The sequence below is a fragment of the Heteronotia binoei genome, chromosome 12 (genome assembly GCF_032191835.1).
Source record: "Heteronotia binoei isolate CCM8104 ecotype False Entrance Well chromosome 12, APGP_CSIRO_Hbin_v1, whole genome shotgun sequence".
NCBI classification, from domain to species: Eukaryota; Metazoa; Chordata; class Lepidosauria; order Squamata; family Gekkonidae; genus Heteronotia; species Heteronotia binoei.
In genome coordinates, this window is record NC_083234.1 from 65,960,502 (window position 1) to 65,977,821 (window position 17,320).

The 17,320-nt window shown below is 44.2% G+C and overlaps 1 protein-coding gene across 1 annotated transcript; it reads left to right on the forward strand.

Annotated features, from left to right (window-relative positions):
• Positions 1-4,777: 4,777 nt before the first annotated feature.
• TLR4 (toll like receptor 4) lies at positions 4,778-15,093 on the forward strand. Its single transcript, XM_060251459.1, has 3 exons — positions 4,778-4,932; positions 9,741-9,907; positions 12,592-15,093. The coding sequence occupies exons 1-3, from the start codon at positions 4,828-4,830 to the stop codon at positions 14,846-14,848; spliced, it is 2,529 nt and encodes an 842-aa protein (XP_060107442.1). The 5' UTR covers positions 4,778-4,827; the 3' UTR covers positions 14,849-15,093.
• Positions 15,094-17,320: the final 2,227 nt, after the last annotated feature.

Genomic DNA, 17,320 nt, shown 5'->3' on the forward strand with positions numbered 1-17,320 from the left:
GGGGGGCAGTGATTGAGAAGGCTCTTTCTCTGGTTGATTTCACTCTTGCCTCCTTCGATCTGGAGATCGATAGTGAGTTTTGGCATTCCAAATCTTGCGTCAGCATTCTAGAGCTTGTTTTCCTTAGAGATCTTTCAAGGATCACTGCACAAGCCATGAAACTGCCTGTTCACCAAGCAGTTTCCTAAATATGGGTAGTTTTCTCTCTGCTTTCTAATTGGCTAGGATTGCCCAGGTGACCAGCATAGAACTCATTGCCCTCACTCTATGCTAATTCAGTAACAGCAGTATGCAAACCAAGGTTGATTGGCTAAATATCAGCACAGAGGCCAGGGCTGATTGGCTAGGATCATTTCGTAAAGGGGAATAGAAACCCTGAGTGAGGGAAAATAATGGTACCAAGGTTGAGGGACATCAGGGAATTAATTGTTGTGAATAGCTACTGTCACTCTGAAGACTGCAATGGGTGGCCCTTGATGTGTCACAGTAAGCATCCTTCAATATGTCTGGGGGAAACTGATTTCTACTCTACAATTAAACAACACCTCATAACTGAATAAAAATGTGATACAGGCGGGACAGGTACATTTTGCAGATTAAACACAGTTATTGGCCCAAATTTAATAGTTCAGGTGGCAAGTTATTGCTGGGGAAGGCAGCAGATGGTTTGGACAATAAGAGGAGAGAATGCCCGCCTGCCTCAACCAAAGGCCTGGCAGAACAGCTCTGTTTTACAGGCCCTACAGAATGGTAACAGCTCCGGCATCTCCATGGGGAGCTGATTCCACCAGGTTGGGGCCAGGGCCGAAAAAGCCCTGACCCTGGTTGAAGCAAGACGGATGTCCTTTGGGCCAGGGATGTTGTACCCATTATGTCCATAGGTGGCTTTTCTGTTGGTCTTTTCAGAGCTGGTTCCAGCCCTTTGGAAACTGCTGCCTTGTTGCAGCTTGTGTGGCTCAGTTAAAAAGCACTCGTTCTCTTTGCAGGCTCTGGCACACAATGTCACAGCGGAGCAGAAGTGGCTTCTGAAGGCATCAGAACTGAGTCATAAGCAGGAGATGATCTCTGACTTGCTGTACCCTTCTGCTTCCTGGGTCTCTGCTACCTGGCATTACATTTTATGACACACATGGCCCAGCCTGACGAGGTTTCATTTATATCAGATCTGGCCCTTGTAACAAATGAGTTGGACACCCCTGATTTAGGAAGTTTTTGGGTGGTTGGGGCTGACTGTGGTTGATAGAACATCTCTGCTCTATGTTTGCATTAGCTGGTAGGAATTTTGTAGCTCACTAGCCCCCAACCCTTTTGGCACTAGGGACTGGTTTTGTGGAAGACCATTTTTCCATGGACTGGTGGGGGTGGGGGTGCTAGAGATTTTGCTGCCCCAGGCTGCCTCCATGTCCACACCCAATCCCTGCCCCCATGGGGGTCTTTAAATGAGGAGCAGGTGAAGGTCTCTGCCTCACTCTGCAGCCCGGTTGCTAACAGGTCACGGACCAGTACTGGTCCATGGCCCGGGGGTTGGAGACCCCTGTTGTAGCTGGTTGGTCTCACATGTGTGCTTTTGTGGTTTTATATTGCTTATAGCATGCTGTGAGCTGCTTTGGGCCCCTTTAGAGGTGGAATGTGGAGATGGCAAGCTAGAAGTATTTCATTCAATCCAAGTGCACGACAGATTGTCAGAACTCTGACGCTGGGATTCAGGAACCTTTAAGTAGTAGCTAGGGATGGTATTGAATCTTGTGCTTGCACTGTTCCAGTTTGAAAATTCCAAGTTCGCTCAGTGTGGGATAAAATGATTTTCTTTCCCCCTCAACAACAGTGTCAATACTCAAAAGAAATATTACTGCTGCAATGGAGGCCTCCGTTTGCATTGGTTACATCTCAGTGGCCTAAAAATATTGTACCAATGGCAGAAAAGAAACAAACGGTTTAGGAATGCCAGCAATGACAAATGGGCAAAACAAAAAGAGAAACGGTGACAATACATGCAGATAAAAAAAAAAAAAGAAACCAGAAGTGGCAGCTTCAGCTAACCTAGACAGTTCCAATGATTTCAGGTTGCTTAAGTTTTCTTTGTAGTGATTTCTGCCGATGTTCTGTTCCCACCGCAGATCTCTCTTTCACCCCTATGGTGTGCCTGAGGATCCACTGACTCCCCAGGAACAAAATAGGGTGAATCGGAAGAAATTGCCACCCCCTCTTAAAGAAATCATAGTTGGATGCTGACCAGTGCTCCCTCTAAGCTGAGTTAGCATGAGCTAACAGATAGCTAGCTAGCTCACAGATTTTTGGCCTCTAGCTCACACATTTTGTGTTAGTTCAGGAAGGATGGCCCCAGAGCACACTAATTTATGCAGTAGCTCACAACCTTAATGCCAGTAGCTCACAAAGTAGAATTTTTGCTCACAAGAGTCTGCAGTTTAGAGGGAACATTGATGCTGACTCCCCCTCCCTCCCTCCCTCCCAGTTGTACTTCCCATAGTGAGTGGGTTTGAAGGGGGAGCAGATTAGAGCTGATTGGTTTTGCCTAATCTTGGAAGAGTAGGGTTCCAATCTTGGGGATTTTTTGTACAGCTGGTCACTGCTATTTCACTAGCATTCGGGGGTGCTACTGATTGCTTATTTTACTTTGTTGTCTTTAATTTAATTTTATAGCATACTTTACAAAGAAAAGGTGAATTAGAACATTAAGACAAACCGAAAGGATATTCTGCTCTCTGTCTTAATTTTCTACTTTACTGTCTTTATATATGTTTCCCTATGTTTTAAAAGGCTCCATTGATTTGCAGGTGATTTTCTATATTGCCTCAGGAAGCCTTGAGTGTAGAGTTGCCAACTCTAGGTTGTGATATTCCTGGAGATTTGGGGTGTAGCTAGGAGAGGGTGGGGTTTGCAAAGTGGAGGGACCTCAGTACAGCTGACCTTCCAAAGCAGCCATTTTCTTTAACGGCAATCTTTGTTGTTGGGAGATCAATTGTAATTGTAGAAGATCTCCAGCCACTACCTGCAGGTGAGCACCAAAACTTGGGTATCATTTCATATTAGGTGGGGAGGGGGAATCTTAATTTTCTGAATAATTGAAACAAAAATAAGACAGTTCTACTTTCGACAGTTTAACAACTCCTTTGCTATTTAACAAACCCTTTGGTTGAAAAAACAGCTTGAGAGCATGGGGCCTTGGAAGGTGATGGTTAGGAACAGGGCTTTTTTTGAGCAGGAATGCACAGGAACACAGTTCGGACTGGCTTGGTGTCAGGGGGTGTGGCTTAATATGCAACTAAGTTCCTGCTGGGCTTTTTCTACAAAAAAAGCCTTGTGTGAAACAATGTTGATATCAGGGGGTGTGGTCCAACATGCAAATGAGTTCCTGCTGGGCCTTTTCTACAAAAAAGCCTTGTGTGAAACAATGTTGATGTCAGGAGGTCGGTCCAACATGCAAATGAGTTCCTGTTGGGCTTTTTCTACAAAAAAAAGCCCCGGTTAGGAATAGACTCCAATGGTTAGAAGTCAATGATAAAAGATAGGAACTTCATAAAACAAACTCCTCAGTACTGAATTTGTATAGAATGAAGGCATGTTGAAGGCATGGCAAGTATGCTCACCACCATTCTTTGGAGTTCTCACATGCTATTCTGAGCTACTTTAAAAGACCTAACAATCCCTAATTATAAGAACATTCATGCTTGCTCGGTTAAATTCTTTCTCCTCAGCCATACTGGAAGGCCAATTTGCAGGCATAGTGTATTCGGACAGAGTTTATAAATGTGGATCTGGTCAGCTTGAGTCCTTAGAACGTATTTTATTGGGGTGTGAAATCTGGCCCGATTTGAGAGGAAAGGTATTTCCTCTGAATAGGTCGTGTGAATTTATTTTTATTTATTTATTTATTTGTTTATTTCATTTTATTCGATTTTTAGCCTCCCCTTCCCGTAGGGCAGGCTCAGGTGTCAGATCAAGGCTCAGACGAAGATCAAAAACTACCCTGGCAGTTGCTAAGTATTTAGCTATGGTGATTACTTATGAGTAGGGTTGCCAGATTCCCCCCTGGGTACCAGTGCAGGATTGGGAGTTGTGTTGCCAGATCCAGTTGGGAAACTCCTGGAAATTTGACCCTGGGTTGGACAGGGACCTCTGTAGGGTACAATGCCATAGAGTCCACCCTCCAAAACGGCCATTTTCTTCAGGGGAATTGATCTCTGTAGTGTGGAGATGGAGTTGTAATTCCAGGAGATCCCCAGGTCCCATCTGGAGACTGGCATCCCTGGCTATGAGACGAATGGATCTCGGTGTGTTCAAGACCTCTCTGAGTCAAAAGAACAGTAAGCTAAGAAGCAGCTGCTGGGGAGGCCAATTTTGAGCTGAAAAATGAGTGGTGAGTGATGAATTAGTGATGGCTTCTCTCTCATTAGTGAGTGATGGCTTCTCTCTCATTGACTTGCCTGACCAGGGCAAAAAAAGACATGGCCAATTTTTTTTTTTAAAATCACATGACTTTGTGTAAAGCACAGTATCGTGCGTCCACTCAGTCAAGAAAGAGACATCACACAGCAGCATATAACATCAGTTCCTCTCGATCAGCAAGCCGCCGTGCCTAGAACTTCCTTTGCCAGTAAACAAGGAGGGCTCATTATGCAGAGAAAACCACCCAGCAGCCTTCCTTTCAATTTCACTTCCTCTTCTGGCGCCTTTTTTCTGTCTGTTCTTTGGAACGTTTTTCAGGGCTTGCATGACAAGGAAGTTCTCCCTGTGTGAGAGGAAATTTTTAAAAGAAAGAAGCTCCACTGGTCTTTCTTCTACTTCTGGAGGGGGCATATCCCCAACATGCTGCAGAGAGGGGCCTACTGCCTACCAGTATTTGTCACATTATTTTCGGCTGTGTTTTTCCGGATCCGCTTGATAGCCAGAGAGCTCAACCCCTGCTTGCAGGTAGGTGATTTTGGAAATAAGGAGGGCATCCTCTTGCCCAGGGGTGGCCAAAGCCTGCTTAATGTAAGAGCCACATGGAATAAATGCCAGATGCCTGAGAGCCACAAGGCAGGAACGTCAGATGTTCGAGAGCTGAAAAGAAGGAAGGAAGGCAAATAGATGGGGGGAGAGAGAGGGGAGGTGGAAAGAAAGCAACTTTGACTTTAGATGCATTCTCCAAGCTGCCACCTGGCTTGGCTTGGAGATGTGATTTAAAGAGAGAAATGCCTCCTCCAAGCCTGCCAGCAGAGTGGTTGGGGGCTTTGAGAGCCACGCAATATGTGTGAAAGAGCCACCTGTGGCTCCCAAGCCACAGTTTGGCCGCCCCTGCCCTTGCCTCTGAAGTTTCTCCATTGCTGCCTTCTGACAGCTCTCCTAGAGAATTGGAGTGCTGTTTTCTTCACCCGTTTTCTCTTAATGTGCGAGCAACAAAAGGAAGTGAGCTTGAACATAGTGTTCCTCCATGTGCTCTGTCTGCCCTGTGGTGGATGTTCAGAGGACCAGCAAAGGCATCTTCGAGAGAGAACATAATATTATGCCATGCGGCTGGTGGAAACATCATTCCAGGAGGGAAAGGCTGGAGTTTTTAAGGGGTGCTGGGGCAGCAGGAATCCTTATTTTTTATCCCCCTCTTCTTCCAAGGAGCTCAGGGCAGTCCACATGACTCTTCCCTCCACTTGACATTTTATTTCACAATCGTCCTGTGAGGTAGGTAGGGTAGGCTGAGAACAAGTTAGGCTAGAACAACACTGAGAAGCTTGAATCTCTTTGCTCTAAAAATTTCCTTATTATTTGATTAAAAAAACCTCTTGAGCGACTTGTTGCCCATCCCAAACCTGTCTGCAAGCTGTGATTTTTCTCAACATATAACTATAATAAACTCTTATGAAGGTAAATCCCCATGCTGGGTAGTTTTTCTTGCTTTTCAATATTGCGCTACTAATATTATGCATCTTAATTCCACCTGGTGGAATCAGCTCCCTATGGAGGTTCGGGCTCTACCGGATTTGTTGCCATTTTGGAGAGCCTGTAAGATGGAGCTGTTCTGCCAGGCCTATGGCTGAGCCAGGCGGGTGTCCTTATCTTATTACACCATCTAATTGGCCTCCCAGCACTGATTGCTAAAAATCGGGCCGATACAGTTGACATCTTTTGGACACCGAAGCTGTGACAAGTATGTCTTCATTTATATGTCCACACCATCCACGCTGCCTTAAATTAATTCTGAGCTAATGGCTTAACAGTTTTAATTTCTTAATCTGTTTTAACTGTTTGACTGTTCTATTACTTATCTTTGATTGTTTTATTGTTGGTTTTAATGGTTTTACTGTGTTGGAATCCACCCTGAGCCCATTATGGGAAAGGGCAGACTATAAATTTAAATAAATAAATAAAATAAAATAAAATAATTGTACTACTGTTGTTAAATGATGCCTTGAAGATCCATATCTTTAAACTTTGTTTCTCAAGAATCCCAGAACTGTTACTCCAAGATCACTGTGATTTTTTTCTATTAAATTTTCCGGTGATTTTGGCATTTTTCGGCCACAATGCTTTTATCTTCGAACACTTGCACCAACTTTGGATATATGAACCAACATGCAAAGCCTGGCCTGACTCCTTAATGTCCTTATGTAAGCATTTATATGGATCCATCCTTCAAATGCACTCAGAAATTTAACATTAGGGTTGCCAGTTCCCCTGCGGGCTCTTATTGTACCATAGAGTTTTCCCTCCCAAATTGCTAGAGTGTCTGGGAAAACCATAGAGTTTTCCCAGAAACACCTATAGTGGCTGGAGCGCGATGTTTCTGGCGCAATGACATCATGTCCGGTGACATCATCACACCGGCGATGATGGGGGAGAAACTCCAGGGCAGGAGAACCCCCACCTGGGCCTGGGGCTTGGCAACCCTATTTAACATAGATCTCCAGGAGTTGTGATACTGAACCTTAACAATGGCAAGACTAGCATATCATACTAAAAAAAGATTTTTAAAAGACATTCTCCAACCCCCCCACCCCCCCAAAAAAGGTCAAAATTGGGACAAGTGATTGACTTGGGGATGGGTGCCAGAAAACAGCGATTGTTCCTAGAGCAGAGGTCAGCAACTTTTTATAATTAAAGAGCCAAACTATGTTAATAGTCAGAGCATCAGCTCAACAAAGTTCCAGTAATTGAAACTTGTTGTTACTTTTCAACAAAACATTACTGATAATTGACATGTTAAGAGTCCATAAAGTTTCTACAGCCCAAACACTGGTTGTTGTGAGACTTGACCCAGACAAGTCTCACAATAAGTAATGAACATACACAAGAGCAGGGCCTTATTGAACAGGAAGGCACAGCAACACAGTTCTGGCTGGCTTGGCATCAGGGGGTGTGGCCTAATGTGCAAATGAACTCCTGCCGGACTTTTTCTACAATACCCCTATGTGAAACATGGTGACATTAGGGATGTGTGGCCTAATATGCAAATTAGTTCATGCTGGGCTTTTTCTACAAAAACACACACCAAAAACCTTCACAGGAGCAGCCTGATAGTTCTTTCAGTGTGCCAGCATAAATCTGTGCATGGTTCATCCTTATTCATCTCAAAGTCCCATAATTTCCTCCCCTGCACATGCTGATTATTCTAGCACCCCAGTTACCCCTTCAATATGCCTTAATTTCAATATGTCTTTTTCAAAGAGCCCTACTGGATTCTGTATTTAGCCACATTTGACTCTGGAGCCAGAGGCTGCAGTCACCCAGTCTTAGCTGACAGTGCCCTCCATTCATTAGTTCTTCCTGAGAATTTAATGTATTCTTTCATCTCTGTTAACTTATATTTGCAGATTTAAGGGACAGAAATTTACTTTTTAAAAAGGTGCTATTCTGATTCAATCTGTTTCAGTCATCATCTCCGAGTGGGTGTTGGATGAGCGTATTCCAGCTGCCTAGATTTATTTGTGAAGATGTATTCCTTTTATAAAGATTTATTCTTGAATTGTAATAGGAATAAAGGATGGAGTTGTTTCCCCCTCTTTCTTTCTCCCTTAATGCAGCAGTCTTCTTAACCCCTCCATCCTCCTTAGGCCTGTAATAAACCTATGCATTTTAATTAATTAAATCTGCATAGATTTGTAAATGAATAATAGTTGCAAGATTACAAAAAGAGAGTGTTTGACTTTAGATCAGGGATGTTAAACATGTGACCCGGGGGCTGAATCAGGCCCCCAGAGGGCTCCTATCAGGCCCCCGAGCAACTGGCTCTTGTCTGCTTCCTTCTGCATCGCTGCTTGTTTTGCAAGGCTTGCTCAATCGCTCAGGGGCTGCAGAGCAAAACTATTTTCTCCATTAATTGAGGCTCCTCCCCCTCCTGGTCCCCAGGGGGAGGAGGGAAAGAGCCAGAACTTCCTTTGCCCAGTTCCCCAGATCCCATGGGAGAAATACAAACAAAGCACCTTTAAGACCAACAAGTGCTAATGTTTTAAATATGTTTTATTTTATGTATTTTTTTAAAAAAATCTTTAATTGTATTTATTTGTGTCCATTATAAGGTTTATATCTCTGCTACCTAATCTTGAATAGGTATGCACATGGCCTGGTCCAGCCCGACATAGCCCGGTCTGGTCCGACAAGGTCTCATTTATGTCAGATTTGGCCCTCATAACAAATGAGTTCGACACCCCTGCTTTAGATGATGCACATGTAGCATTGCAAGCCCTATTTCAGAAGAAGCATTCTCTTCTGTGTACGAGTGGAGAAATACTTCTAAGAAAAGCATTAGAAGAGGTTTTCTTTCCTGTGTTGATATGCTACTGGAAAAGGCATTCTCTCCAGCATGATACATAGTGAGAGGATGGAATGCTACTTCTAGGGCAGTACTAAGAGAAGTTATTCCTTTCTCTCTCTGAGAAAATGTGGAATGGCTCCTTTGATCATAGCAGCAGAAGAGGCTTTCCCTCCTGTATAATACTGAAGGTGGAATGCTTCTCCAAAGCCATTTGCCAGATACAGATGTACAAATACTTGCGTTAAAGTATTTGAATAAAATCGATTGCACGCTAAGCCAGTACCACCTTTGTAATTGACCAAAAGATCTTTCATTGATTCATTTTGCTGCAGGATTGATAAGACAGTGCAACTATAAGATATAACGGACAGCTACAAGGCCAGCCCTAGACTGCTGGCACCCTAAGCAAGGCTAACTTCTGCCCCCCCCCCCACTGATAACATCACCGAGTCACATGGGGCACCCTATTTGGTGCCCCCAGAAGGTCAGTGTCCTAGGCAATTGCCTAGTTTGCCTCGTGGCAGGGACAGCCCCGGACAGCTATCAGTCCACCCTCTTCCCTTCTCCACCTTTGAAGAGTGTAGTGTTTTAACCAAGTATGCTTCTGGAACAATTAATGTGAAGGCATAATTCAATGGGAAAACGAATGGAAAATCCAATATTGCAAATGGAGCTTTGAAGGAAGACTGCACTAAATTCTGTTTATGGATTTTCCAGGTTGATGTTTGCCAGATCTTGCTTATGGTGGATCTTTGCAGAAAAATCCAAGTGGAAATAATATTGAGGAATATTATTTGTTGCAAGTGCTTTCTTCTTGGGAATAATCATGGAAGCACTTTGATGAAAGTATATTTTTCCAGAGAGGATACTGAATTTTGAATGTAGAAGCTCAAAGGGCAACTTGCAGTATTTTTCTGGATTTTGAATGACAGCTGCTATAACTTCCTTTATATAAACTCTGACAGATACAAATTCCTTGTCGTCTTTGTAGGTGACTCCAGGCATCACTTACATATGCATGGAGCTGAACCTCAGAGGAATTCCACCTGACATCCCAAACTCTACCCAGAACCTAGATCTCAGCTTCAACCCACTGGAAGTCCTGAACTCAAATTATTTCTCATCAGTTCCTGCACTGAGGCTTCTGGATTTAATTAGGTAAAAGAACTCCTAATGCCTGGGTGTTACTAGTCCAGTTGGAAACATCCCAAATCATGATGGCATGCTGATGAACAACACATCCACAATGGATGCAAAAAATAAAATAACTAATATTGCACTCGGAGCAAATACTAAAAGATCTAACCACAACACATGAGCTAGGCTTCATTCAGCCAAAGAACTCTTCTTTTGTCCAATTTTAATGGGCTCCACCTAAGACTTTGGGTGAGTGGGAAGAGAGTTTCCTAGTTCAGCTTGAGACCTCATAGGTCCATCAGTTGCTACCTAATGTGGCAAAGTGCCTGGGTTACAGGTTGGACTATTCCATTGGCAACAAGGTCTCCAGAGGTGTCCCACCATCCCCATCAATGTTTCCCCTGAACTCACATTAGGTTGGGACTTCTCTTGAGTGACAACAGTATCTGTATTATTGGTCTTCTTTTCTAGTTTGGTGATTCTGGCTTCTGGTTCATGATTCTTGGCTTCTCTTACTCCGAATTCCTGCTTTTGCTCCATGGTTGCCTCCAACCCAGCAAGAACAAATGGCTGCTTATATATGGTGAAATTCAGGCCCACAATCTCACTGCAAGACATAATCTGTACACCTGCTTAACTAAACCTGCTTTTTGTTGCTTTCCATTTTGCTGTGGACTATCACCTGCTATTTTCCAGACCATTGCTCCCCTTCCCTGACTGTTTTTCTCCCCAGCCTTTCTTTGGTCATAGACATTGAGTTTTGCCCAGAGTCCCTGATATCAGTGCTTACTCTGTGACATTTCACAAAGGGAAACAAGGTTATATCTGGAATGGCTCTATTTTCACACCAAAGTTCACTACCTGAGGGCTGAACTACACGTTATACTTTTCCTGTGTCCATCCTTGTGCCCAATCATAAGATGATGCTGGAGAAGCAGCTTACATCCTTTCTCCCCTTTGGCTGTGGTCTTAATACAAATTGGGCCATGTGCATCTCCAAGCACAGAAGTCTCATACCTTTTCTACCAATCAGACTTGTGGATGGACACAGGGAAAGTATAGCCAGGGCCGTAGCCCGGATTTCATCTTTGGTGGGACCCATAGCAGGATTTGTTGTTTGGGGGGAGGCCTGGGGGTTCTCAGTTTGGCAGCCCAGGGTTCTCGGCACTGTAAACTGCCTTGAGTTCCACAAGCTAACCCCCCTTCGCCTGGGCAGTCACAGCAGCTCTGCCCCCCCTTTCTTATGTGCCCCTCTCTCAGAGAGACAGAGACCTCTTGACTCTCCCCCCCGCCCCTTTGTTCTGCAAGATGTTTTAGGGAAGGGGAGAGAAAAAGCGAAAAGACCAGGAGTAATGCTACTACTTGTTCATAGCGGCAGTGAGCAAAGGGGACAGGTTGGGGGGGGGGGCTCCAATGGAGGGGCCATATAGTTGGAAGGGGGGGGTTGAAAGGATGGGCCTGGCCCCTCCTGGCCCCTGCTGTGGCCATGGGCCTGAGTATAGCATGTAGTTAGACTCTGAGACACAAAATTCCCCTGCCTGCAGCTCATTCACTCTTTAACAGCCAGTCCTACACTAACTTCTGAAGAAGCTATTCTGTCCATCTCAACAGACAGAGGTGATAGAAAGGATGTTATGAGTTGACAGTTGGGGTCTAGGCTTATGTCTTCACTAAGACCCTACAGATTTGGAAAGGACTGAAATGGGAAGACCTCTCATGCATGTGAGTACACACTAATGGAAAGCTGGTGTAGAATAGTGCAGGAGTGGCCAACGGTAGCTCTCCAGATGTTTTTTTGCCTACAACTCCCATCAGCCCCAGCCATTGGCCATGCTGGCTGGGGCTGATGGGAGTTGTAGGCAAAAACATCTGGAGAGCTACTATTGGTCACCCCTGGCATAGTGGTTAGAGTGCCAGACTATATCTGGGAGACCCAGTTTCAAATCCCTACTCTGCCATGTAATGACAAAAGCTTGCTGGGTTGAAAGCCTTAACTTTCCGAGCAGGGCTGTTAGGAGGATAAAATGGAGGAGATGAGAATTTTTGGGTTCCCCAGTAAGGAGTAAGGTGGGATATAAATGAATAAATGCTCATGATGAGAATTGGGCAGAAAGTTCAAGAGCCTGCACTCTGCTTCCCTCCTCCACTTATGCTGGGTGCAGAGGGCTGAAGGCTCATGACATTGAAACTGGGCAAGGTAGCAATCCAGTTTTTGTTCTGAATTTTAAAATCAGGATCCCGAACTGAGCACTTGGCCCCAATTTTTGGTTCTATCCATTCATTTGTATCTTCCCCTTTCTTCAGCATATTGAGAAATCCCTGCAAACCTCAATGAATTATCTTGTGTATGTATGTAGGGCTTTTTCTGAGCAGGAATGCACAGGAATGCAGTTCTGACTAGCTTGGTATCAGGGGTGTGGCCTAATATGCAAATGAGTTCATGCTGGGCTTTTTCTACAAAAAAGCTCTATATGAAACAATAGTGACATCAGGGGGTATGGCCTAATATGCACATGAGTTCCTGCTGAACTTTTTCTACCAAACCACCCCCCCCCCCCTATGTATGTATGTATGTATGCATATATGTACATACTGTATGTATGAATTGTATCACTTACCACTAGCAATGTCAAATGAATTATTGGCTGATTCAAACAGAAAAATTATCCATGATCTTTGTTTCCTCTTCTTTTATTTTATAATAGATGCCACATCACAACAATTGAAGACAATGCCTTTGCTGGACTCCATAACCTTTCTGTCTTACTTCTGACTGGCAACCCTCTCCAGTTCTTGGGCCCACGAGCATTTCAGGTCTTGCCTTCACTGCATAGACTGGTGCTTGCAGAAACCAGCCTGTCCTCATTGGATCATCTGCCCATTGGACATTTAATGACTCTCGAAGAGCTAAATTTGAGCAATAACTTCATAGATTCCTTAAAACTTCCCAAATATTTCTCTCAATTTACACATCTTAAACATTTAATCCTTAAATCAAATAAGATCTCCTCAATCTTTAGGGAAGACCTAGATGTCTTGTCAGCCCTCAACATCACACTTGTGCTGTGTAAGAATGACATAAAATATATCCAGCCAAGGTCTTTTAAAGGAATTTACCTTCAGGAACTATCTTTGAGAGCCAGCTTTGAGAATAGCAACATTATGCATGTTGGTCTCCTTAATATGACTGGCTTACGTGTTAACAGTTTAGTGTTAGGAGGATACAGGAATCTTAGGAAAGAAAAATTATCTAAGAAGGAACTCTTGGATGGTCTCTGTCATACGGACATCCAGAAAATAACTCTCATCTGCATTCGAGATGCTTTCACAACAGATAGCTTTTCTGACTGTGTGAACGACATCTCCACGGTGCGGTTTGTGGACAGCTACATTCGAATTGAAAATTTCCCAGGAAATACCAGCATACGCCACCTAGAATTCAAGACCACTGGGTTTCATCGTGTGCCTCTTGAGAAGCTGGCTTCCTTGAAAGAGCTGAGAGTTCTCCACATAACCGATAGTGATGAACTCCGTGAATTTGATGTGAGAAGAAATTGGACTTTACAGAAACTTGAGATCCTCAATCTCAGCAATAACAATCTTAATACAGGTCTTCACTGGCATTATCTGAAGATACACTTTCCACACTTGAAGGTTTTGAATCTTAGCTTCAACCCATTAGTCAGAGTGTCAGGGGAGCTCACAGGCCCCATCACACTGAAAAAAATGGATTTACAACATTCTAAACTAATAGGTCCTGGAACAATCCCTGCTTTTATGTGCCTTAGGAATCTCATCTATCTTGATATTTCCTACACCAGCATTTCTATTAACACAGAATGTTCATTTTGTGGCTTGGACAACCTAGAAGTACTGAAAATGGCTGGCAACTCTTTTAAGGACAATCAGGTGGTTAATACTTTCACAAATGTCACTAAGCTGAAGATCTTGGATATTTCCAACTGCCAACTGCAGCATGTTTCTCTCAATAGCTTTGACTTCCTCCATGACCTCCGTGAACTGAATATTAGCAATAACAAGCTCCTAGACTTCCATCCAGAGTTGTATATACACCTGGGGGCCCTTGTCATCCTGGATGTCCACAGTAACCAGTTGATCACCTTGACCAAGAAGCATCTGGAGAACTTGCCGAGTGGCTTGAAGAAACTGGACCTTTCTCAAAACCTTTTTGACTGCTCCTGTGATCGCTTGGACTTCCTACAGTGGGTTAAGGAGCATGAGGATCTCCTTTTGCATACAGAGATGATGAAGTGTCACAGTCCCTCATACTTAAAAGATACACAGCTGATGCATTTTGACATATCTTATTGCCAGGTCAGTACAACCACAGTGTCAGTTTTGGTGAGCATTTCTGTGATTGTGGTCTTGTCGCTGATTCTGGTTTATAAGTTCTACTTCCACTTATATTACATGATGGTGCTGCTCAGCGGAGGCCATTCCTCTACCGATCATAACAAAATCTACGATGCCTTTGTTATCTACTCCAGCCAGGATCAAGTATGGGTGAAGCAGGAGCTAGAGGAGACGCTTGAATCGGGAGTGCCACGTTTCTGTCTCTGCCTCCATTATCGAGATTTCAGACCTGGTGTGCCTGTCGTCACCAACATCATCAAAGAGGGCTTCCATAGCAGCCGGAAAGTCATTGCTGTGGTCTCCACCCACTTCATGGAGAGTCGTTGGTGTAACTTTGAACTTGAAGTTGCCCAGTCTTGGCAGCTACTGGATAGCAAGGCCAGCCTCATCTTTGTTGTTCTAGATGGTGTAGACAAAGTGGTTCTGCGATCGAAGCTGGGGTTGTTCCGCTACTTGCGAAGGAATACGTACTTGGTGTGGAAGGACAGGGAAGTCAACCGGCATGTTTTTTTGAGGCAGCTGAAGGCAGCCTTGCTTGATGGCAAAACATGGACTGAGGATGAACTGAGATCAATGTTGAAGAAGTAGAGTTATGTCTCCTTTTTCTGCTTCTCTGAGCCAACTGAAGATCATATTTGCCAATGAACATTCACCAGCGACATTCCTGAATCTGAAAGAATTCTGTTCAGGCCACCATGTGGGTGGGGAAAACAGGCAATGTTCTTATATAAAGGTTTCAACTTTTTTGTTGTCATTAAGGGTTCTTATTCACCATTTAGAAAACAAACAAACCTTAGATCAGATATGTCAGAGGGCTTGATCTGATTGAGGGGTTGGAGCACTTTTTCCAAGAAGAATGGATAGAACCCTCCCCCCCACTAAGGTGGGGGGCATGGTAGGCATTAGGGTTGTCAGATGCCTGCTAGGAGTGGAGTATCTTAAACTGTTCCCTGCTGGTGCTCAGTGTAACAGAAAGGGGGCACATTGGCGGGGTTCACTTCTGGCTAGCAATGTGGCAGCTTTGTACAATACTCCAGGAATTTCCTCAATCGCTGTGATTTTTATGGTACTGTCACTTCTGGTTATTGGGCCCTTCCCTTTCTACTGTTCTGCACTGGCTGGAGGTGGGGAGGGCCTGATGGTGGGGGATCCCTGCCTCCATCTGGGGGGTCTGGCAACTCTACCTGGAACTGACATCATGCCATCACTGATGGCTCCACCTGTCCATGCCCTCACCTGGTCTTTTGCTAATTTCCAGACCATGCCTGGCAATCCTCACATGAGCATAGATGGCTCTAAAAGAGGACTAGATGGGCCAGTGATCTGATCCAGTAGGGTTCTTATGTTCGAATGATATTTTATATTGTGAAAATGTTGCGTGGGTTTGTATAACACTAATTGAAATTAGGAGCAATCTGGAGCGGAACCATGCTTATCTATGTGTCTCACTTTGGCTTATCCTATTAAGAGAAACACTGCAGAAGATGGGCGGAGGTTTGTTTGTTTTCAGAGGATCCAACCACTTGTATGGATCAATGGTATTCTCCAGGGGCTGTTATACAATGGTTGCATGGAAGTTTACCATCCACGAGGTCTAGAAATCTTCAGAAGTTATGTAAAAATGTTTCTGTTTGTTTTTTCATTTGAATCCAGGATTATGCATTGCTGATAAAGACTGATTTTATTTTAAGGTTTTGTATTTTACAATCTGTTCATCTCCCTCCCCCCACTATTTTGTCCAGTCCAGTCAACATTCTTGTAATAGTGTGGGGTTGTGTATCTTGTGAGGAAAAGCCCCCTACTTTTCATACATGTGGACATTGTGATCGCCAGTGTGGTTGCCAGGGTGCCTGGAGATTTCACTCTCACACATCTGCTCTAAGAAGTGGACTTTGCTTACAGTTTCTAAGGCTTATGTGGCAGCTTTGCATTCTACATCTCTGAAGGGTGTGAGCCAGAACTACAGACATGCTCCAGCTGCTCCTTGTGTGCCCAGTCTTGGCCACTGCAGTGGAAGAAGCCAGGCCACCATGTTTCCAGCCTGCCTCCATGGACCTAAAGCTAACAACAGCAGAATCCATCTTGCTTTCCTGACCCAAGCATACCCTGCCAGGCTGAACTCATTCCTTCTTAGTGGGAAAAGTCACACATACACACCCTGAGCCTGCAAGCAACCCATCCACCTCATAAAGGGATTAATAGCTCAACTGTTAATCCTGAGTGTCTAGCAATACCCTACACAATGGATCCTGCCAGGAAGAAGATAAGGAAGAGGAGAACATCTCCTGTCTTCATCAAGCCTTTTGTCTACACCGGGGATACCTAGGCCAATATTTGATTACCTATTGTCACCCTCCTAGTTAATCCCATTTAAACTTAAGTATCCAGCCATTCCCATTCTTACCCCAGTCTAATACCTTGGGGCCAACCCAGGCAACATTGCAGCTTGGAAATTTCCAGCTTCACCAGACTAAGGTGAAGTTCATTGGCCAAAACTGGCATCCAATTAGGTGTCAGCAAGGGATGTCCAGCCTTCTTGGTCATCGCAGAGCCTCCCCCTGCTCCTCCCCAAGACCTCCCAGCCCCTAAGGGTCTAAGGGAGTCTATTTAACCTCTGACCCAACTCCACTCAGGTGTGCTCTCTATTCAGCAACCCCCTTATCCCGCTGTATAGATCCATCCCCGATTCCTGATCAGTTTCGGGTCCATTCCCCATTCCCTCATTCGTCGCCATCGGAGTCTTCCTTGGAGTCTGCGAGAGGTAGTATCACCCTGTATGTCCATCCTTTTATGTACCCCTATCGATCTCTCTATATTTCTTTAGACCTGTGTGAATGTGTGATTGTTTTTGTATCTTGTGTGAAAGAACTATTATTTCAAATAAATTACAATTGATTTTATTAAATTAGAGTCCATTTTATTGAGCATTGACTATCTGAATGGTTGAGCCTGGTATACACAGATAACAAAGATTCCTATTGGGCCAGCTGTCTCTCAGTCTAATTCCCCAATCTCATTTTGAGAGCAGTTACCCTAACAATCTGAACGAATGAGTAAACA